The sequence below is a fragment of the Amia ocellicauda genome, chromosome 3 (genome assembly GCF_036373705.1).
Source record: "Amia ocellicauda isolate fAmiCal2 chromosome 3, fAmiCal2.hap1, whole genome shotgun sequence".
In the NCBI taxonomy this organism is placed as follows: domain Eukaryota; kingdom Metazoa; phylum Chordata; class Actinopteri; order Amiiformes; family Amiidae; genus Amia; species Amia ocellicauda.
Window position 1 is genome coordinate 24209364 of NC_089852.1, and position 23319 is coordinate 24232682.

General features: G+C 37.2%; 1 protein-coding gene across 2 annotated transcripts in view; it reads right to left on the reverse strand.

The window, feature by feature from the left end:
* The window catches only part of asic2 (acid-sensing (proton-gated) ion channel 2), a 368547-nt gene that overhangs the window by 11094 nt on the left and 334134 nt on the right, over positions 1-23319 (reverse strand). For both annotated transcript variants that reach the window (XM_066698600.1, XM_066698599.1), the window contains exons 2-3: positions 15750-15900; positions 3807-3934 (exon numbers count right to left, since the gene is read on the reverse strand). In XM_066698600.1, coding sequence (XP_066554697.1) covers positions 3807-3934; positions 15750-15900 — 279 coding nt within the window. The remainder of the gene's footprint in view (positions 1-3806; positions 3935-15749; positions 15901-23319) is intronic.

Below are 23319 nucleotides of genomic sequence, written 5' to 3' on the forward strand. Positions count from 1 at the left end.
GTGGGTGCCATTACAGAGACATTGTGCAATGCGCATTTTCTAATACAACATTACTCATCCTGTAAAGTGAATTATCCTTCTTTGAGAAGATTCAATCCCAAATAAATATTTTGCTATCAAAAACCTTTTACAAACACTGCACCATATTATTGATCACATCTGCCACTTATTGTTTTTTATTCCTTACTAAATTCTCAGAGAGGAGGCCGGTTCTTCTCCGCCACGTGTAGGTTAAGAACGCGTAAATATCATTTTGAAACAGAAAAAACTGGACACACTCAGACAATATAAGCTGTTGTGTGCGGAAAAAAGGTGTGTGTGTGTCAAACTGGCTTCTGCCCTTATTTATTTACAAGAGACACTGAAGGAATTGTTAGGATTGGGGGGAGGAGTATCAATAAATTAGTAAAAAAAAACAACTCCTAACTTCCTTCTTTTATGATCAAAATGTAACTGATTCAAGTCTTGGCCTCTGTTGTAAAGTGCACTGAAGACACTGAAAGGTCTGCCTGCTGTATCCCCTGTGAGATGTGAGGTTATTAAATTGTTGTGCAAATAATAAGTCTTTCTGATTGCAGTAGCTGTGACTGTAGCGGTTTGCTATTTGAAAGGTGCTCATTCCCTCACCGGAATATTTGCAGGCAACAGCCTTGTACCCGTGTCTGATGGACGTGCGGTTCTGCAGTGGGCTTGAAAAGATGTTGCTATGTGACTTAAAGATCACAGTTTTAGAAGTGTTAAAGTACTGCACAGAGCCTAAAGATGCCATGTGCCACAGTCAACAATGGATGAAGGAAAAGACTTGGATATGGGATTCATGGAAAGGCTTGTGACTGGATAGTGTGTGTTTAACAGTAATGTTCAGTAAATTCAGCTTTTTAATAACATGCTGCCAGTTAAATTACTTGTAAGATGCAAAACACGCTGCCGAGTGATCTCTGTCAAGGAGCTATACCATCATTTTGTAAGGAGACAAATAATGGACAAATGCAGAATAATAGCTTTTAAGGAAGACATTTAAAAAAAAACAATGTCAGTAAATACTGAAATGTCATCATCTTTCACTGCACGGTACTCAAAATCCTTCTAATGGCCACCTCACCTAAATCAGGAGCAAAAGGACACACATGGAAACTGAGAGCGAGGTTTCAATTATTTTTGTGCAATACAAACCTGAAGCTTTATTCCTTACAACTAAGTAACTTTAAAAGTTAAAAACACAGCAGGTGTGGAACATCAAATAAAATTTAATTATGTGTTTTTGTACATAAACACTTATCAGATTTGGAATATGTGCTGGATTGTGTTTAATTTTGGAGATCCATAAAAAGTGTAAAGCCAGTTACGCCTATTGCCTATGAAAAGCGGCAATACTTCACACACAGAGTAGTGGGTGTATGGAGTGAATTCAGCTGCCCTGTTGTGCATCCTGATTTATGGCCTTTGTTGGTTCCCAGATCAATGTAACACTGCCAACAAGTAAAGCAGCTGGACTGAATAACCAATTCTCATTTGTTACCTTCCACCTGTTCTTATCAGAGCACTTTGTTTGGAGGTATAGTACAAAGTACTATACAGTACATTACAGGTTTTATTGCATACAAGTCTTAAATAATGCTCCCTAGTAGAGACAAATGTGGTGTATATAGAAAACACTGAGGTACCTTTGCATTAAAGAATGAAAATATATTCTAGTTCCACACTGGACAAGGTTATGCATGCATCCAAAGGCCAGGAAGTATTCGTCACTTGTCGTTCCGACCCAATCAAAAATATGATTTCCTTCTTTAAAATCAATTCTAGATTCATAGCAAAGAACAGGGTGAAGGTAACTTTATTAGCCATTGCTCTGACTGGTTGGCAGATACAGACAAGGGTATGGCACTGAAATGTGATCCCTGTCCACCCTTACAGCAATGGGCTGGTGCTCCTCATCATTTCACATGCACTGAAACAACAATATTCCTCTTGGACAGGGTCTGGGCTGGTGTAGTCTCTGCAGAAAAGGAAAGCCTCCTTTAGGGTCTTCCAGTTTTCCATTAAACTGGAGCCTCATTTACACAATTTCTATAATTATTTGCTCAATTGGACCGATTTAACTTTTGTTTTTCTTTCCTCAAGGTCTTTTATAGTTGATGATGTAAACTAGATTCCAGTTACCTATAATGTGTTCTGAAGCCCAAAGAACAGCGTTAAACTGCTCCAATTAATCATATAATTAGTCCAATTATGTAGCATTGGGCTAGGAGGAAAGCCAGAAGATACTGTAGCCCTCTAGAAAATGAGTTTGAAACAACAGAACCACAAGGGGAGCGTGTCTTTTTGTCATCCACTTTTCATCACCAGCATCAGTTTATCACTATTTTGCATATTCATCAGCAATATGCATATTCAGTTACAAATTACACACGGTTTCTCTCTCTTGATTCTTACGATTCCAAACAGACTTTTAGTCTGGCAGTTGTAGTGGGTTTTTCAAAGTCCATATTCAATTTAGTAAATAAATATGGAGGGTAATTTGTGCAATCATAAATAATACATAGATAATACATATATTTCAATTTATTTAATTTTTTATTCATCTATGTATTTATTTGTTTATTTCATTCTTGCATATATGGGAACAACGAAATAAATAACTACATAGGTGAATACGATGTTGGATATAAGTGAAATAGAGCATTTAACAATACTGAAACCACCCCACACAGGTCCCCTTCGGTTAAAGTAAGAATATTGAATTGTAATTCAAAAAGATGCCCAAAAGAACAGTTTACACACTAGAATACAATTAATAAATAGGTGAGATATATAGGTAATTAATAAATAGGTGATCTAGCTCGTCTGCCTGTCCTCTGATCGGCTCAGCAAGTTCATCACTTTGCTTTTGAATAAAATATTTTGTATTGGTGTTGGGCTGGCGACAGGCTTAATTCCCAGCTAAACACACAATGTTGCCACAATCGTATTAATCGATAAAATTGATAAAAAGGGGAGAAATTAAAGTGTTGAAAAACATTAGAACTAAGGGGTGGGTGAAATTAAAGAGTTGAAAAACAGACGAAACCTGCCGTCAATGTTGGATTTGATAAAAGTCTGTGTTGGAATTGTAGGTCATTAAAGAATATTCAATCTAAATCAAAAGAGCCCGTGCACCTGTGTAGTTTGTAAACGCATATGCAAAGTGCTGAAGAATTTCAAAATCGGTGATGAGCTGTACCCCTTGATGAAGTGTGTGATGAAAAGAAGTAGATCCCACCACAAGATTAGGGGGGGGGGGAAGCAGATTGGCACATGGTTAGGGACAATATTTACTTCATTTTTGTTCTTCAGTCTATCGTAGTTTCACAGCATCACATATTCCTTTTCGATCCACTTGAAGGACCCTGTGGACTCTGAGCTGCCAGACAAAGCAGCTCCTCTTGGTATCTGTGATGCTGCCGGATGTTGACCAGATCTCATGCTTTTTTTAAAGTGTTTCTCTTTTGTCTGTAACTCTCTGTGCTATGGCTACATATATACATTTATGGAGACAAACAATAGCATATTTGACTCAATGCAACAAAGCAGAGAGGTTTTGAGTGTTTTGTTATTAGAGGTGTACAGCATCCCTGATCCCTGGTGTGAATATGGGCGACATCATTAGCCAACTTTCACCTGGATTTATTTACCATTAGCATTATCAATTCTGTTTGCACCATAGGCTTGTAGTGGGGGAAGAACAAAACAAAAATGACTGTCCTCTCTGTCCCTCCCCTGCTGTGAATAGGATTGTAATGTTGCTCTGGGAAGAGAAGGTAAAGTACCCTTTGCTCCTGTGTGGAAACGAATGTCTGGAACCCCGGTGCGACTCCAAAGCCAAGCTCGTGAACAAAGGGAGGCTCCGCTTGACTGTGGATCTGAACTCTCACACCAGCTTCAAACGTAGTCTCGTCTGTGAAGAAGAAAAATACAGTAACACCATTAGTACAGCTCACAGATAAAAATAGCAGGGGGGGGAGAAAAACATGAAAAATTAATTTTGGGAAAAGTCCAAAAACCCCTTAATTAGGTTTCTGAATATAGAACTCCATCATACATCATGAAGATAAATGGTCATGAAAAGTAAGTCCTTATAAGTAATGAGGCCTTATGTTAACACTGCATCTTTTCTGTTTTCTGCTTTTTTCCCCTCTAGATTGACTTGCATGCAGGACAGCATCTCACTACTGCAAAGTAAGGATTGGGAAGCAGTATTACACATTTGCCAGGTCAGTTCCAGCCTGTGCCCCTGCACAGCTGTTGTAGGCACAGCCCAGAAGGGTGGTGGGATTCCCATTGCTTATGCGACACCCCCGAGCTGGGGATGACATCAGTAATACATTTTGATCACAAACGCCTTCCTATATCCTCTGAAGACATCGACCGCATTGATCTTTTGCAGCGGTTACCAATCTCTTGATACTGCTGAGCTACACAAGCCAGTGGTGCTGAAGATCAATGGTTGTTATCCGATTTAATTATCTATCTGGAACCCGTACAAAATAGGTCTACTTCAGCGGTAGTGGTAGGTATGCTAGTTGACAGACATCATAAATCTTGCAGAATATCAGTTTTGATTCAATATGAATTCAACTCTTTAAAACAGATCAATATTTTTTTGGGCCTCCTGGATTCACATACAAACACAAGTGCGGATGAAGCCAATGTCAATAATGAAGCCATAATCAAAACCGTGTGTGACGCATTTGAATTTAATTCATAACGCTAACCCCCTGAATATCACAGTCATTGTCCCCTCCACCCCGTGAGCTGCAAATAGCATATTTTAACAGTTATGCATATGGATTACAAAAATAAAGTTCCTCAGAACTGCCTGCCCCTTACTGTTAGCGAATTACGCGGCAGCTGAGGAAAGTGAGCCGTTTCGTTATGGGGAACATCAAACGGATTTTGATGAAAGGAAATACTGGGCCCTGGATTTGGTGGTTTCAGCTAGGAAGAGATTTTACCCTCCAGCACAATCCTTGCAAACTCGTCTAGTGCTCAACACACATTGATATACACGCACACACACACACGTGGCAGAAGCATCCTATTAAACCAGCATCAAGCATCTTAGAGAAGCTAATCCAGGATACAATGTAACTGTGGCAGGACTTTTTGTTGTTTTTGTTTTGTTTTGATCTATCCAAATTAATTAACATTTTTCAAACTCTTTCATACACATCAAAACCCTGTGCTGAACTTAGCAAACCTCTTGTTACTTTGGATTCACTCAGCGGGGAGGATTTAAGAACAATAAACCACTTTACATGTCATACATTATTTTGTTGAGATGGGACAGCTGAGAGTGAAATTGAACCTGAAAAAGTTTATTTATTTGTTTCTTTTTCATAAGCTACAAACGGTATAAAGAAAGGGAATCCTGATCTGAAATGGGTAGAGAAATCAAGAGACAAATAAAGCAAGATTGTTGCTCTCCTCCCAGAATTAATTTGAGTATCCTCAAAAACTGTATTTGTATTTGTCTCTAACCATATAGGAATCATATTTTGCCAAACAACTTTCATGGTGAGAAGCAGCTGTCAAAACAACATAAGAGGTGGCCACATCATAATCAACAAGTCTTTAAAGTTTTAATGACTGACACTAAAAACAGTTTATCCTTCACCAAAGAGAGAGAGAGAGAAAGGAGATAACTTTCTTATATTACAAGGAAACTCATTAAAGATGAATTTCGCATCTTGGTGTCTCTCGGAAGAGATATAGGCAATCAAAATGAGCCTCCTCAAAAATGTACAAGATTATTGTAATCGAATTTACATGCATTAGTCATTGCAAGTATCACTATTATGATAGCATTTCAAAGTTTTTTTTGCATGTAAGACAGGTACATGGAGAATAGTGTTAGTGTTCAATTAACCTTCCTTGAAATTGTCTTCACATTTGTTCCTGAAAGCTACAGAACCTCCACACAGGGTACATCAGCTGACACATAGATAAGACTGCAGAGAAAGAATCACATTAAGCAACTAGATCTTGTTTTAAATTAAAAAAATTCCAAGTAATCTATCATGCCTCCCTGGCACATGACATTACATATCTTACTTTTTCAGACAGGAGTTTAATTTTATTGTAATGTTTAACCAAAGGAAATCTAAATTAAGCTGAATAGCCTGACTGCAATTGCTCGAAGTTGACTGAGATGCATTTGGAGGGAAATAATGACGTCAGAGGTGTAGATCAAGATAGTTATTAAATTAAGTAATAAGCAGGTCTGAAAGGCTGTGATTTGTTTCTAAGACATTAAAAAAAAGGATGAAAAGGGTTTACGATTAATTTGTAAATTCACCTTTAAATGTGAAATCTCATTCGATTAAAGCAAACCTTTGAATCCTGGATATACTTAACCAATCATAATTGATATATTAGACTATTAATATAGTCTTATTCCAGATCTATATTAAGTCTTAACATTATCCATATTCTATGGAGGATGGAAAATGGACGGTTTCTCATTTCTTTACCAGGTGTTACTGAATTTGGATTGTCTATATGTGTATTTTTTTCCCATGCAGAATGTTCTAGAAAAAAACAAATCTTTGATGGTTAAATGCCAGTGTGGAAGAAAAAAATCTAACTAATGTTCTTTCTGATAACTGAGCAGTGAGGCTACATGTGTATTCACCTTGGAATAAACACATTCTTATCTGAAAAAGGTGCATACAATAGCTAAACTTATCTCCCAATGACAGTCGGCTGTTTCTCAGTTTCTTCTGCAGTGGGCCTCTTGGTTATTATTTTAGTAAGCTTTACTTAACATTTCAGTCCTGGCCAGAATGTAATAATTATCATCTGTTTTGGATGCTAGAAACCTGCCAGTCCAGAACCTTGATTTTTTTTTAGGTTGTATTTGCTTGCTTCTTTCTTTGTTTACTTAGTCCTGTCATTTTTATAGACATACATGAGTATACTTTTTCAAGAAAATACACCTCAGAAACCATCATAGAAAACATTCAGTCTCACCCTGAAGAACGAATACCTTGTTGTTGGGGGGGGGGGGGGGGGGACTAAAGTAAAAATGTCCTCGTTAATATGTCCTCTGCTGTCATTAATGTGTGATTTAGAACAACTTAAATACCACCATTAAAAGACAGGATCCCTGTGCTTAGGATTCAGTTGGTGGAATAACCTTGTGGAGCTGCAGCAGATACAAGATGCTCTTTTGCTGCGCTAGCTATGCGAAGGTTGCACACAGCAAGACTTTTCATTTTTTCATTTAATTTAGTAATGGAGTGAAAATGTTCAAAGAGACCACCATTACTCACTGGCTTTCTGTCTTGGTCATGCCTGCCCATAAACAATAAAATACTGTAAGACAGGCATATGCTCTTCTTGAGTCTTGTAACTTTCCTTGGTAAAAGTAATTATGTAAAAATAAATATGTATATACACTCGAGGGTTCTTTTTACTAAGGGAATCTCAAGATCCAAGAACCATGTTGTTGTGCCTGCCCGACTGCACCACCCTGTTCTCTCTTGCTGATGGCAGCAACACGCTTGTCCTACACATCTTGACCTCAGTGTGCTCAGGGGAATTAGATGGGTGTATTCGAAATAATCATAGGTACTGACCAAATCAACCCAAAGGACCACTTTAATCCCAATAATGAAACCGGGGCTGAGGGTCACATGCAGAAATTAAGGGCAGGTGCCTTTAGGAGTGAAAACAGTATGCACTTATTTAGAGAAAGTAAAGAGGGGGTTTGAACACACTACCCAGCCATATTGCTGGAGCGGATGGGGACCAAACAAGCTACAACGAGCATGACCTTTCTTAGACGTTTATGTTCATGGTGATTGTTTTGTTGCTGAGGTGCAGCACCTCAGATGATAAATCTATATAATATTAACCTTATTATTTTTAATCTCATCTAATCCCGGGTCATGCAAGGAGCAGGGGCAAGGATACACGAGTCTCAGCACAAATTGTATTAAATCGATTTGACCAAAACAGGGCATCTCAGTTTCTTCAAAAAATATTTCAGTGAATTTACATAAATTGATTTAAAAAACTAAACAAATACATGCACACACAACTATGAGACAGTAATCACACTGGGATTAGACACTTGAATTTGTACAGGAGAAAAAGGAAATAAGATTATGAGTTTGTCAACAGTGCTGGAGAACAGAGATGTATTGGAACCACTCTATATTCTGAAAGCTCATCCCCATTAATCTGCATTATTTCTCGGATCATGGCTAACAAAGTCAGAGGCATTTTCAATTAAAAACGAGCAACACTAGCAAATTCATAAATATTATATATCCTCAGCGCCAAGGAATTATGCACACACTCTATATTCAAAGATAATTCTTCAATTGCCAACTACTTTTTAATCACCCACATGAAAAAAATAGAAAAGTAATATTTCAAACAACAAATCTATTTGCATATTATACAATTTCAGCAGGCAATTATTATAATGTTGTATCACTTTTTCACATGTATTGTTTAAAGATGGAATGCCTCTATGTAATGTGCTTTTTGGGATTTAATAAAACTGCTGAAGAGGCATGACATTGTTCCTGCAAAGTATAGATGATACCCTTTATGTTATCCAGTAGCTATGCATCCTAAACATAGACCTGGCTAGAAAGACTCTGTAAATGAGTGAGTGTGTGATGTTGCTGCCTTATACTTGAATTTATGCATGTGCTGCATTTAAAGCGAATACTTTGAACCTAAATGGTGGTCAAATGAGGGTGTCCCACCTGAAAAACATTTAATTGAGCAGATTTCTGGTGTCTGTTGCTAAAGCCTACAGTTCCTTATTGCTATGGGACTAACTTTTTTTTGTTTTTAAATACTGGTATTCAAATGTCTTTGCTTGTTATGAAGAATGAGAGCACATGTTTCTCTCTAAGGAAAGTCAGTTGTTTTTTCCGAAACTATGGCAAAAAAAGTGAATTGAGTCATTTAGTGGAAGTGGAAGGGCTGTTTTCAGTTTTATAATTCTTATGAAAAGATATAACAATATCCCCCTTTATCATATCCCATTAATCTAAATAATATTTTGATGCATTCTTTAAAATTGCAGGTCTTTTGGGGGAACACATTTTTAAAACGTTTTTCAATTCAGTACTTTTGACATTACAAATTAAAGTGCATACGCTGATTGACAACCACAAGACATTAAACTTATTTTTCTAGATTATTTTTTTTAAAGACACAATAGTATCAGATGAAAGTAGTTCAACCATATTTTCCCTAGAAGGTTCAAGGAAAAATCAAAGTGAAAAAAACATTGGGGCAGCTTTCTTTTATGAAATGATGAAAGTATGTATTACTGTCTATACAAGATCTGTAGCTGTGACACTTCAATTGACAATGCGCTGAGTTAAAAGGTATTCTAAACCAAGATTAATATATAAAGAGAATTAATACTATTTGAAGAAAAAGTGCAATTCAAGGTGACATTATCAAATAAGGAAACATCTTCAGAAGTTCCATACACATACACAAATAAAATCTATTTTTGTATATAATGAGAGTGGGAGAGAGGCTAGAGGTGTGATTTAAAGGCTAATAAAAGTCAAATGAGACTCAACAGAATTATCAGACTAAAGTGACTTTTCAAATAGTGAAAAATTGGTGTATTGCTATGAAAAGCACTATGGGATGCTGAGATTGAGAAAGCCCAGAACACTAATGGGGTTATTTTGAGACTAGTAAGGGAGTGTGGTGGCACTCAAATAGTGGAATAAGTGAATGCATAAACTTTCCCCCATCAATCATTTATCAATTTGCCAAGTAATCTCAATCAGAGTAATTTCCATATTTGTTGCCAAGCTTTACTCTACACTTTGCAAAACACACTAAGAAACCCCCCCATTGCCATTTCCCTCTGAAACATTATTATTATTATTATTATTATTATTATTATTATTATTATTATTATTATTATTATTATTTCTTAGCAGATGCCCTTATCCAGGCAAAATATAAGAGCAATACAAAGTGCAATAATACAGTACAGTTCAATACGTAATGCAATTTACAAATTCCAATTTACACAAGTGTTTAGGAAGATATACAGTAAACTAAATATACGTCCTACATCCTAGATTGTACAAGCTAGCTAGTGCAGACAAGATGTGAATCCACAGTTAAGTGCTAAGGGGAAGGTGGCATAGGGGAAATCAAAATAAACACGAGTACTAGCAATGCAAAAGCAAGAAGTATGACAAAACTGTATAAGTGCAATATTACAGGTACAGTCTGAAAAGATGTATTGAGTGAATTTTATACAGAGCCAATGCAACTCAAAAAAGAAGGTATAATATATTTCATGAAAATAAATGAACAGAATGCAGTGACATGCACATTTATTAGTACGTCGCTTAGTTTGAGATTCGGTACATGAAACTGAATGAATGACTGAAGCTCCTGTGCAGTTTCAAATCACCAACCCAGTGCCTGATGTTGGTCTCCACTGAGTAGAGGCAAGAAGCTTCCAGCAAAGGCAAAGGAACATCAGGTTCCAGTCATGATTGCCTTCACAAGAAATCAAATGTCCCAATTTATGAACATCTCACGCAAATCATCTTTGGAAGAGTTAGAGAGAAGAGAAAAAAAAAACAGGGCCAGGTAATCTAAAATGTAGATCCCAGCCTGGTTGTTAACAAATATAAGAATCCTGCCTGAGATCAAAGGGTGACATTGATCTCATTGACATTATTACGTTTTCATGGAAAACATCCTGATGGCACATCTTCAACCCACCCAGTCCCACCCCCCGAAAAGCTGCTGGAATTCACATAAATAGAAAACTGTGATAGGAAGACAACAATATAGTTGCATCCCATAAACATGTTCTGGTCCAGTCCTTTTTCGAATGCAAGTTTATATGCCTTTGTATGGAAGTTTTAATAAGGATATATATATTTTGTATTATTATTATTATACATACACATTGGGGACATCTTGAGGTTAATGCCATTTTTGGCTTCTCACTACAAATCTACAGACATTTCTGCACATAACTATAATTATCCAAGCATCGTTTGTGAAGACTGATTCCATTTTCTCAATTAGTGTAGATATCTAACTTTGTTTTATTTTAATTACTTACAATGTTTCGGGAGGATGCCATTTTTACCCAATCATTAAGAGGAAAAAATTAAAAAAATATAAAAATAATAATGCATCTTACTAAAGCCTAAAATGTCTCTCTCAAACACTGAAATCAAAGGTATCTCAGGGGAAAGGAATATTCCGTAATTCCTTGGGGGCAAATGGCTTTGATCGGGGAGATATGAAAACAGAAAGAATCAAGGATCTTTCCTCTAATTAAAATGAACATTTGTAAAATGTTTCAGACTGGGTACCAAATTGCTAAGAGAACACCGAAGGACAAGATAAATTATAGAAGAGAAGACCACTTTAAAATGCACCATGGGAATGAATGTAATGTGGATTTGTCTTTGTCTTTACCTGTACCACTGTGCCACATCAAGTCTCCAAAGTGTCTCTTACTCTCATTTTCCAGGGCTGAAGTTTCACCTTTACACACCCAAACTGGACAGAACTGGGCTCATGATTATTATGGAGATTTTCTGAATTAGCAAGTTTCCGATTGGGTTTATTACATCATTACATTATCAGTGGCTTTGTGCATTCCACATCATGGAAGTTTCAGCCTGAGAAACAGGGTTGTCAAGGTCATATTAATGCACCAAGGTTTGTTGCAGGTCCCAAGATGTGATGTAAAATAGGTTAGTTAAATGTGACAAATGTGCTCAATGCATCCATTCCAGTTAGCAGTAATGTGATGGGGTGAAATGTAGCTAATTCAGACACCAATTGTACCACTAGGATTTATCCAGCCAATAAAAATACACATTTACCATGGACTATAGCAATATAACCAACAGAAAAACCTACAATTACAAGAGACCCAGCAATTACATCACTCCCATTTATTAAAACAATGTTCTTTTCCTAGGCCATTTATACATTAATTTTTGAAATCTCAAAGCCAAATGAACTTGAGTTATCAGAACGTGAATTTAAGTATTTGAAAATCATGCTTCCTAATTGCTTTTGATGTTGGCTGCTCAAAATTCCATTTATAGTTATATTTCTTGTTCCAATTTAATTAAGTAACCATCAACCGCTTCACAAGCATTAATTCCAGTCAAATAGCATCATTATATATAGAGAGAAAGAGAGAGGTGTGATTTGAAACAATAAATACTGCCCTCTTATAATGGCAATGGCACTCCTCTTGTTACAGTAACGTATTTAATTCGATACCATAGGTACCTGCATGTCATTAAGCTTATTTCCACATTTTTTTTGATTAGGGATTATATATAGTAGGATATGTATGTGTTGTTGTTTTTGAACTAAGATAAAGTAAACTAATATAACATGAAGCAAAGTTTTGAAGCAAAGAATTGCAGCACAAAAAAAAAGTAAAGAAAGTAAAACATTTGGGGGTTTGTGGAAGGCTGCACAGAACCTGCACTATTCTCGAAGCTGTGGGGCAGATTAATTACTGAAGTAGTGGTTTGTTCAGTGGTTATATCATGACAGGAAGTCACTTTGAGAGAGGAAAAACACAGACCTAGGGTTTTCAGCACCACAGCCTTTTCAGCCTTGGTTTGAATCTATGTTCATCATTTTGACCAGAAAACTAATTTGGAAGTTTTAAATGATATTTCAGTGGACACACCATGCCAGGTGTGAATGCTAAGCTCAAAATATAGAAAAACAGAGAACAATCACTATCTTTCAGTACAGAGAGTAATCTAGCATGAGTATTGAACCATCTAATTCATCGCTTTCCATGAATTTGGCTCAACCATAATCTGAATGAACGAATTCACTGATACAGTGAGGGAAAAAAGTATTTGATCCCCTGCTGATTTTGTACGTTTGCCCACTGACAAAGAAATGATCAGTCTATAATTTTAATGGTAGGTGTATTTTAACAGTGAGAGACAGAATAACAACACAAAAATCCAGAAAAACGCATTTCAAAAAAGTTATAAATTGATTTGCATGTTAATGAGGGAAATAAGTATTTGACCCCTTCGACTTAGTACTTGGTGGCAAAACCCTTGTTGGCAATCACAGAGGTCAGACGTTTCTTGTAGTTGGCCACCAGGTTTGCACACATCTCAGGAGGGATTTTGTCCCACTCCTCTTTGCAGATCCTCTCCAAGTCATTAAGGTTTCGAGGCTGATGTTTGGCAACTCGAACCTTCAGCTCCCTCCACAGATTTTCTATGGGATTAAGGTCTGGAGACTGGCTAGGCCACTCCAGGACCTTAATGTGCTTCTTCTTGAGCCACTCCTTTGTTGCCTTGGCTGTGTGTTTTGGGTCATTGTCATGCTGGAATACCCATCCACGACCCATTTTCAATGCCCTGGCTGAGGGAAGGAGGTTCTCACACAAGATTTGATGGTACATGGCCCCGCCCATTGTCCCTTTGATGCGGTGCAGTTGTCCTGTCCCCTTAGCAGAAAAACACCCCCAAAGCATAATGTTTCCACCTGCATGTTTGACGGTGGAGATGGTGTTCTTGGGGTCATTCCTCCTCCTCCAAACACGACGAGTTGAGTTGATGCCAAAGAGCTCGATTTTGGTCTCATCTGACCACAACACTTTCACCCAGTTCTCCTCTGAATCATTCAGATGTTCATTGGCAAACTTCAGACAGGCCTGTACATGTGCTTTCTTGAGCAGGGGGACCTTGCGGGCGCTGCAGGATTTCAGTCCTTCACGGCGTAGTGTGTTACCAATTGTTTTCTTGGTGATTATGGTCCCAGCTGCCTTGAGATCATTAACAAGATCCTCCTGTGTAGTTCTGGGCTGATTCCTCACCGTTCTCATGATCATTGAAACTCCATGAGGTGAGATCTTGCATGGAGCCCCAGACCTAGGGAGACTGACAGTTATTTTGTGTTTCTTCCATTTGCGAATAATCGCATCAACTGTTGTCACCTTCTCACCAAGCTGCTTGGCGATGGTCTTTTAGCCTATTCCAGCCTTTTGTAGGTCTACAGTCTTGTCCCTGACATCCTTGGACAGCTCTTTGGTCTTGGCCATGGTGGAGAGTTTGGAATCTGATTGATTGATTGCTTCTGTGGACAGGTGTCTTTTATACAGGTAACGAGCTGAGATTAGGAGCACTCCCTTTAAGAGAGTGCTCCTAATCTCAGCTTGTTACCTGTATAAAAGACACCTGGGAGCCAGAAATCTTACTGATTGATAGGGGATCAAATACTTATTTCCCTCATTAACATGCAAATCAATTTATAACTTTTTTGAAATGCGTGTTTCTGGATTTTTTTGTTATTCTGTCTCTCACTGTTAAAATACATCTACCATTAAAATTATAGATTTATCATTTCTTTGTCAGTGGGCAAACGTACAAAATCAGCAGGGGATCAAATACTTTTTTCCCTCACTGTAGGTTCAATGACATTCTACAGCCACTGGGTGTAAGAAAGTGTCCATTTCTAGTAAATTTCAATACAAATAATATGGTGGTGGTCAGTACGCTGAACAGTATACCTTTTCATGATTTTACTTTGTTTAGTACAAATTGTATTCTGTGAATGGAAGCAGTGGAAAAATGTATTTTACATGTTTTAATTAAAGATTCCTGAGACTTAATTGTGCATTCTTTCGACTTGGTTAACACTATATTTAGCACTCATTGATGTGTCTAATAGCTGAATTCATGTCCACTTTTATCTGGAGATACTTTATCATTATATATATATTTGAGTGTGTGAGAGAGATTTTCTTTGACAGATGTCTCACATAGCTAGCACATGAGAACTGCTTCAGCTACAACCTAGTATAAACACTACCATTTGTCTGTTCATTGAGTGAGCTACAGTGAACCCTTATATATTTGAACTGAAGAGAAAAATACAATACAAACTCTAGAAAACAAACACATATATTGATGGTGCATTGTAGTAGATTTGATATATAAAAAACTCAGGTAGGAAGTGGTTGTAAAAGAACCAAATGGCTAATTCTCTCAAACAATCTATAAAGGATGCCTTGGACCTGTGCCAGATTTAAGTTTTAGTTTTTTTTAATAACAGAAATAAATAAAACTGTGAAGAGGGAATAAGTAAGCATGGTGGCGTATTGATTGGTTCCCTCAGAACTGCACCCCAGCAACACGTTTCATTAATAATCTTGAAAAAGAGTATCGACGAGTGCTACGGCTTCAACGAACTCCACCTGCCAGCTTGTCAGAAAGAGGTATGTTATAGTTGGGGGAATAAAAATACTACACCTAACAAAAAGAAAGGCAAACAAACACACGCCTCCCCTGACATCTGCACCTCATGTATCTTCACAGTGTAACCCAATGTTACTATTCTGCTGCCAGGATAAAGGAATAATCAACACTTATTATTCACTTCAAAATACTTATGTAACAACTATACTGCATTTAGACTGCAGCGAAATTGAGTGTACTCAAAAATTAAGCCTTATCCTATTGTAAGATGTTTAATAACACCATCAGGTTACAACCGCACTACAACTAAAATACTGGACCACACGAGTTAAACAACACTTTGCTACAAATGATACACTCATGTAGCACTTCAAGTCTTTTAACACGTAACTGCCCACTTGCCCGACACACGTGTCAGAAGTGTACCAAGGTCATCGACATAAACTTAGGCCTGTGAAGAACAGATTAATAATACTATTATTGACTTACCGGTTTCTCCCCAGACAGGAAGATATTCATCCTGCTGTATGTCCAACATGATCTCCAAACCATTCCCCGTTCCCCCTTTCACGGTTGTACGCAGGGCGTTCCCGTCCTCCCCCGAGTTGAACATGTAGCACTTCCCGTACCTGGTGAACACCTGTGAAGACACAGAGGAACACGGGACTTATTCAGAGAAGTTGAAAAAGCCCTGCTGGATTTATTCCTTCGCTGTAATCAATCAATCAATTTTTATTTGTATTGCACCCTTCTAAGGGTAGCCACAGAGCACTTTACAGAGTGATAAACATACTACAACAAAAAGAACAATAAAATAAATAATCCTTAAACAGTTTAAATTGAGTAAAATAAACTAAACCAACATCAAATAAACCATTAGGCATGGAGGGGAGAAAAACAAAACCTCCTATGGATGGCAGGAGTTATTCTTATTGAGATGTAATGAGAGAAATGCACATGTTTAGCCCCTGCAGGTGGGAAGCTGAGGAGTGTTTGAGGCCTACAGGGTGGAATGGTCAATAACAAGTGAGGAGGGAGCAATCGACCTGCAGAACAAGGCAAAATGGAAGCCATACTTTGGATTCGGGCCTATGAAAGGAACCTATTTTGTTGTTGTTGATGTTGTTCATTAATATACATATATATAATAGCCGACTTGTGCCTAGATTTGTAAAATGTTATATCTATATCTATCAATATCTATATCTACATCTATATTGTTATGAAATGGTCTAAAAAATTATGTGTATAAATAAAGACCTAGATTAATCTTCTATCAATTAAGACTTTGATATATGTATATCAATATCATAATTTAATAAATAAGAAGAACAAGCAAAAAACAGCAACACAAACAGCTTCAACACAGACAAGCAAACAAATAAAGGCTTATGTGGAAATAAAAAGATCCATGATGCATTGTCCTTTCAACAGCTGCCAAGCTAATGTGGTTCCTCTCAGAATTCCTGGGGGTGAGCATTTTGAAAGGGTGAAAATATATTCATTCAGCAACTCTTATAGGGAATCCCTCTGACATTAACATAAAAAACAAGGACAAATAAAATAAACGAAATAATAATTCAAACTAATCCGATTTTATTTCCTTTACAGAAAAGGAGCAAATTAAATAAGAAGCCAAGATGTCCACATTTCCCAGAGCACTTTGTGCAATAAATGACATTCAATATATCATCATCCACTTTGGATTCAGAAATGTCAGAGAAGGATTGCTCCCAGGTACTTGATTCACTATAAGACAAGTCAAGGGGTTTAAAACAAACTCTTTCAACAAATGCTTTTATTACAATGTCTACAATGATTGTGAGTGAAGAATCCATTTTGTTACCATTTGAAAAAAGTATTCCATTAAAAAAGCAGTGAATGCATGTCCCTAATGATAAAGGTATTTGTGTTGGTGTCTGCATTTTTTTTCTCCATAAGTTTTACTTGATTTACTTGCCTTAAGTGAGGCAACACACACTCTGATGTTTACCGAGGTGTAAAAAAATGTTTCACCTGCTCACATATCAGTTCATTTCTATTTGAAAAAGGTAATAAAAACAAACAAGATCATAAATCTGCATTAGTAGTAGGCACAGGAGCGTAACTGATCGAATGCCAGACCACTACAGAAGAAATGTTTTTCTCAAGCGATTGATAAATAAATATAAAGAGGAGATGAATTAAAGGCAAGAATAAAAATAGAAATCACAAAAAAAATCACAGTTCAACATGGCACTCCATCCCCTGCCACCAATTAACATCGCCTCCTTAGTGTAAATATGGCACTGCCCTTACAGGATTTAGTTAATGATGCACTGTGCTGTACCTAGCCACAGCCATTAATCAGCTTTAAAGCCACGAACACAGTCATTGCTGTTGGCTTATGAATCCTCCTCGCACAGCAGTCATGCGTTTTGAACATAAGAAATAGGCCCTTTAATGACAGTTCTTGCCAAAGTCCACAGCTGTCCGGCCGAGCTCTCATTGCTAGGACATGACCTTTCATTTCTGAGCCTTGATCAAAACGTGCTCAGCACAGAGGGTTGTGTATGCGGGGGCCACCGGCAGTGGCACTGCTCCGTATAGATTGCCTCAGCAATGGGAAAATATCCTGCAGTAAAGCTGGCAAAAAGAGCTCTGTAACCAATTTTCAACAAAGCTGGAGGGGCCATTTAAGACCATGCACAGATTTATAAACTGTATGTGTACTGTACATCCATATAGATTGCCTCTGCATTATTATTTGGAGTTATAAATATACTTTTTATGTATGCATGCTGTGATTGTGCTGCAGGTTCCTCTATAATTCTATCCTCCAACACTGTGTAATGGTTCTCACATGCCTTGCTTCACTTGTTTGTCATTTGGCACAGATCCCCAATATTATGTACTTGAACACTTACGAGCAGGTTAGATTGGATGGAATGCATCCTTAAATACACACACAATTTTTATTTTATTTTAAATAAACCCCTCCCTGGCCCCCACCAATTCCTTATTGAGAATTAGGCTGCATGTTATCTAATAGTTAGCTTTGAGGCATACTTTCAAAAAACAAGGACCATGTGAAAACAATGATCTACAATTTTAGAAAAGCAAACCTTGAAGGTATGAGGCAGCACTTAGAAGAGTTAGACATGAGCACACTAGATACACATTCAGTTGAAAATGGATGGTTATATTTTAAGAATATACTACTTTGTACCAAAACTTAGCAAATTGAGAACCAAATAACATTGGCCAAAAAGGTTTAATAGAGGTATGCCAAAAAATATTGAGAAAAAAAATGTTGTATAACGCATACAGAAGGGATAGAGATGAAACAAAATACAAAGAATATGTTGAACTGCAAAGAGATCTTAAGAAAGGGATCAGGAAAGCAAAGAGGGAAATAGAAAGAAACATAGCTCTTGGAGCTAAAACTAATGCAAAGAGCTTTTTTCAATACTACAACAGCAAGAGGTCAATAAAGGAGGAAGTGAAACAGATAAAGGGCAAAAATTGAAGTATCTTAGAAAATGAACAAGCTGTGGCAAATGTTCTAAACAAGTATTTCATAGATGTTTTTACAAGAGAAAAAATGTATAACATGCCACAGGTTAACAATCATTCTAGTCAAACCCTAAGAGAGATCAGGATAAATGAGGAGGAGGTACTAAAGGGACTAGCAGAATTAGAAACAAACAAATCACCGGGGCCAGGTGGTATATTTCCAACAGCACTTTAAGAAATTAGGGAAATTATTTTTAGGCCACTAACTCAAATATTCCAAATTACACTTAGAACAGGGGATGTGCCAACTGACTGGAAGACAGCAAATGTCATACCAATCCATAAGAAAGGAGACAAAACTGAGCCAGGAAATTACAGACCAATCAGTCTCACCTGCATCACTTGTAAAATGTTGCAGAAAATGATTAGACAGAAAATAGAGGAGTATCTTAATGAAAACCATATTCTTGGAGATAGTCAACATGTGTTTAGACGAGGCAGATCATGTCTTACTAATTTATTAGAATTTTTTGAACATGCAACTGCAGCTGTAGATCATGTGAAAGCATGTGATATGATATACTTAGATTTTCAAAAAGCTTTTGATAAGGTTCCACACCAAAGACTGATCCTCAAATTGGAAGCTGTAGGCATTCAGGGTCATGTAAGTAGATGGATTATGAACTGGTTGATGTATAGGAAACAGAGGGTGTTGATTAGTGGAGTTGCTTCTAACTGGAGTGAGGTTGTTAGTGGAGTTCCACAGGGATCAGTACTAGGGCCTTTGCTTTTTCTAGTCTATATTAATGATCTGGACTCTGGGATAGTTGGCAAACTTGTCAAATTTGCAGATGATACTAAAATAGGTGGCTCAGCAGATACAATCTCGGCAGCACAGGTTATTCAAAGGGACTTGGATAATATTCAGTTGTGGGCCGACACCTGGCAGATGAAATTCAATGTGGACAAGTGCAAGGTAATACATGCAGGTAACAAAAATGTCCACTATAATTACACTATGGGAGCAATAGAACTAGATGAAATAACGCATGAGAAAGACCTAGGAGTCTATGTGGACTCCTCACTTTTTCCATCCAAACAATGTGAGGAAGCAATAAAAAAGGCAAACATTATGTTAGGGTATATTGTCAAAAGTGTAGCATTTAAAACAAGGGCAGTAATGGAGAGCAACCAGACTTATTCCAGGTCTGAAGGGAATGTCCTACTGAGAGACTGAGGGAACTGAACCTTTTCACCCTGGAACAGAGGAGACTACGTGGGGACTTGATTCAAGTCTTCAAAATCATGAAAGGCATCGACCACATCAAACCAGAGGAGCTTTTCCAGATCAGCAGGGACACACGCACCCGGGGACACAAATGGAAATTGGGCTTCAAGGCATTCAAGACAGAAAACAGGAGACACTTCTTTACACAGAGAGTTGTCACAATCTGGAACAAACTCTCCAGCGATGTGGTTGAAGCTGAAAATTTGCGAACATTTAAAATCAAACTGGATAGGATCCTTGGATCACTTAGTTATTAATGGACAACAAACAAGCATGATGGGTCGAATGGCCTCCTCTCGTTTGTAAACTTTCTTATGTTCTTCTTATGTTCTAATCTACAGCCTTTGAGGTTCAGTTTGAGGTTTAGGGAGATTCCAAAGGGCATTCAGTTTTTTAGTTTGGCAGCACAAACACAAATATGATTTCCTAATACAGCCATGATGGTGCATTTTATTATTCTTGCTAACCTTAGTTTCTCTCCCCCCATGCACAAAAGAGATGCCAACCGCAGTGCAATATCCCATTAGGGCTTTATAGTATTCTCAGGTAATGAAATATATGAGGTATAAATGCAGTGTAGATTCTGCTTCCATCTCGGCAATGTCAACAAAAAGGAAATTGCTCAAAACTGGCAGGGTGCCTCGTTTAGGAGTGAAAACTTATAGCGAATAGAAATGGGAAAGGAGCTCAGTCCTCTAGTTGTGCGTCTCTGTTTTGTCAGTACGGGAATCTGACCACAGTAAGCTTTGGCCTTTCTTTTGCCTTGTCTCAGAAGTTAAACATTGCTCAAACCTCTAACCAGGTAAGGGCCTGCCTGAATAATCGGTTTAAAGTCAGACAAAAACACAAATTAATAAAACAGTTTCCTCCAAATTAAATCACCATTAGTTTTATGCATGCAGGTTGAATATATATGTAAATTATATGTAAAATAATAGTCTAAAAAATTCTGACTAAGCCTAACTATTCATATTTACTTTCATTGGTTTGGTATTTTGGAGATTTAAAACAGAACATATAAATCCTGTGGTTGAAATAGTCCCGAACTGTGTTTACTTTGACTGTTTAAGTCATATTTCTCTATAGGTTAGCATATGTTTTTCAATTAATTAATACATAATTTCATTTAATATGAAATGGTGTTTAATCTTTCTGAAATTCTTTCCATGCAAACAATGAAGAATCATCCTTTCGAACTATAAATTTAAATAAAAGTGGGAGCTTTGCCCTTTACTTCCTGTTATAGTATTCATGTCAAACTGTGTGATTTTCAAAGCTTTTTGCTCCACAGCCAAATTGGCTTCTCCTTTTATGACAAACACTTTGAAGCTTTTATAACAATTCTGAAGATGCGAATCTAGCAAGAGACAATGTGAGTGCCATGGAACACAGAAGCAATATTAATGTATTCTTTCCAGCTGAAGAATTGCCGTGGAAAATTAGGAGTTAGGGGATTTAGCTAATCAAATAACTTTAAAACCCCTCAAAGGATCAAAAACTGCAAGAAGCTGCTCTCTTATACTCCTATCCATCATTCTTCTAGTCTGTCCACTAAGAAGACAATTAGTAAAATATGGTTCAACCCACATCAAAGGTTGGGCTCAGTTTTAACCAAAATGCTACAATTTAGCCCAGACCTCTAGAGAGAAAATAGTGTGACTCCCATAAACCTCCATTCTGCAGCATTTTACATAACTCTCTTTTAGTAGGATAGGCTGTAATCTAAAGTGAGTTTTAGTGTCTGACGTAAAACGTAATGCCTGTTTTAAATAGGATGGTAAGTGATATTTTACTAAAATGTCAGCACTCAATGATGTGCGTGTCCAGAAGTAACCTCGTTATCCTCGAAGTAATGAGTGATGGCGGTAGTTTTAGATGACAATACTGCACAGATATTCAGCACATGAGAATCAGAAGCAATTAGGCAGCAAAGAGGCAGATAATGCTCATTTGCATATCAAACTGTAGACAGAGACCTTGCACAAAGTACTGGGGATGTCGTGTGATACAACTTTAATTACATGAAATGTCTATCAAAAATGTGATATGAATGATATGATCATTCATTAAGCTGTCATTTTCAATTATATATATATATATATATATATATATACTGTATATATAAAAAATGGCTGGCAATCTGGACTTTAAGTATATATGGACAAATCTATTGCAGTCAATCCAGCAATCCTAAAAAAGCTGGTTCCTCATTAGGTCCATTATTGCCTACATTGGAATATTAAATGCGAGGGTAGTTTGAAAAAGCAAGGGCTTAAACTGAAGAAGATTGCTATTTCAGCTCCTTAAAGGGAATGCACTGAAACAGCCAAGTCGCTTTTATCTAAATCGTTCTGTTGCTGATTTATACTCACCCTTTTGCAAGTCCACCGATGTGTCTGCTGATCATCCACTTTTGCAGTTATAACTTAGTGCCTCACATCTGTCTTTTCTGGAGTTTTAAAGTGTTTTTTGCGATAAGTGTTAAAAAAAAAAAAAAAAGACACTAAAACTATTCAGCATTATGTGATAAATTTTCTTGGCATTGTCGGTGGTTATGTTCAAAAGAGTCACATTCCCAGTGTTTTTACTGCTTGCTTTAAGACTTTCACAGCAGTAATCTACACATTTCCATCTGTGTCCTGAGATCTGTAGATCAGCAAAAATTATTTGTCTTGAAGCAAGGATTCTCCACTAGAAAAAATAAATACATTACAAAGCAAGCCCTTTTTCTCTGCAAGAAAAAGTGGTCTCTTGGTCGTCTGCTTTGGGGCTTTTACTCCTCTACATTACTGCAGTTTATTTTATGCGACTATCACAACCCACACTGGCTTTAGTCTACAGGCCTCCGGTTTTGAACACTGATTATCTTTCGGCCAAAGCTCTTAATTTTCTCGTTTAAATTATTTAATTACCTTCAATTAATTTTGGTTCAATTGTGATAGCGTACCTAGATAATATCACTAAAGGCCCTACCTACACACATAGCTTTAATTTTTTCTGACCTCCTGTCAACTTCTGCACTGAAATGACCAACTACATCATTAGGAGATTGCTTGCTTGGTTGCTAGGCCAGCAATCTGCCCAGAGTGACCACTATTTTCAGTCATGTGGCTCCCAGCCTCTACAGCTCAATATTATTAAACATCTCTCTCTCTCTCTCTCTCTGTCCTTTATTTTGATGACTGTTAAACTCCTAAGCCTCATGATGGGCTTGGGAACTCTTCCTCAATGTAACACATCAGTATGTTTAAATAATTAATTACTAAATATATTCAT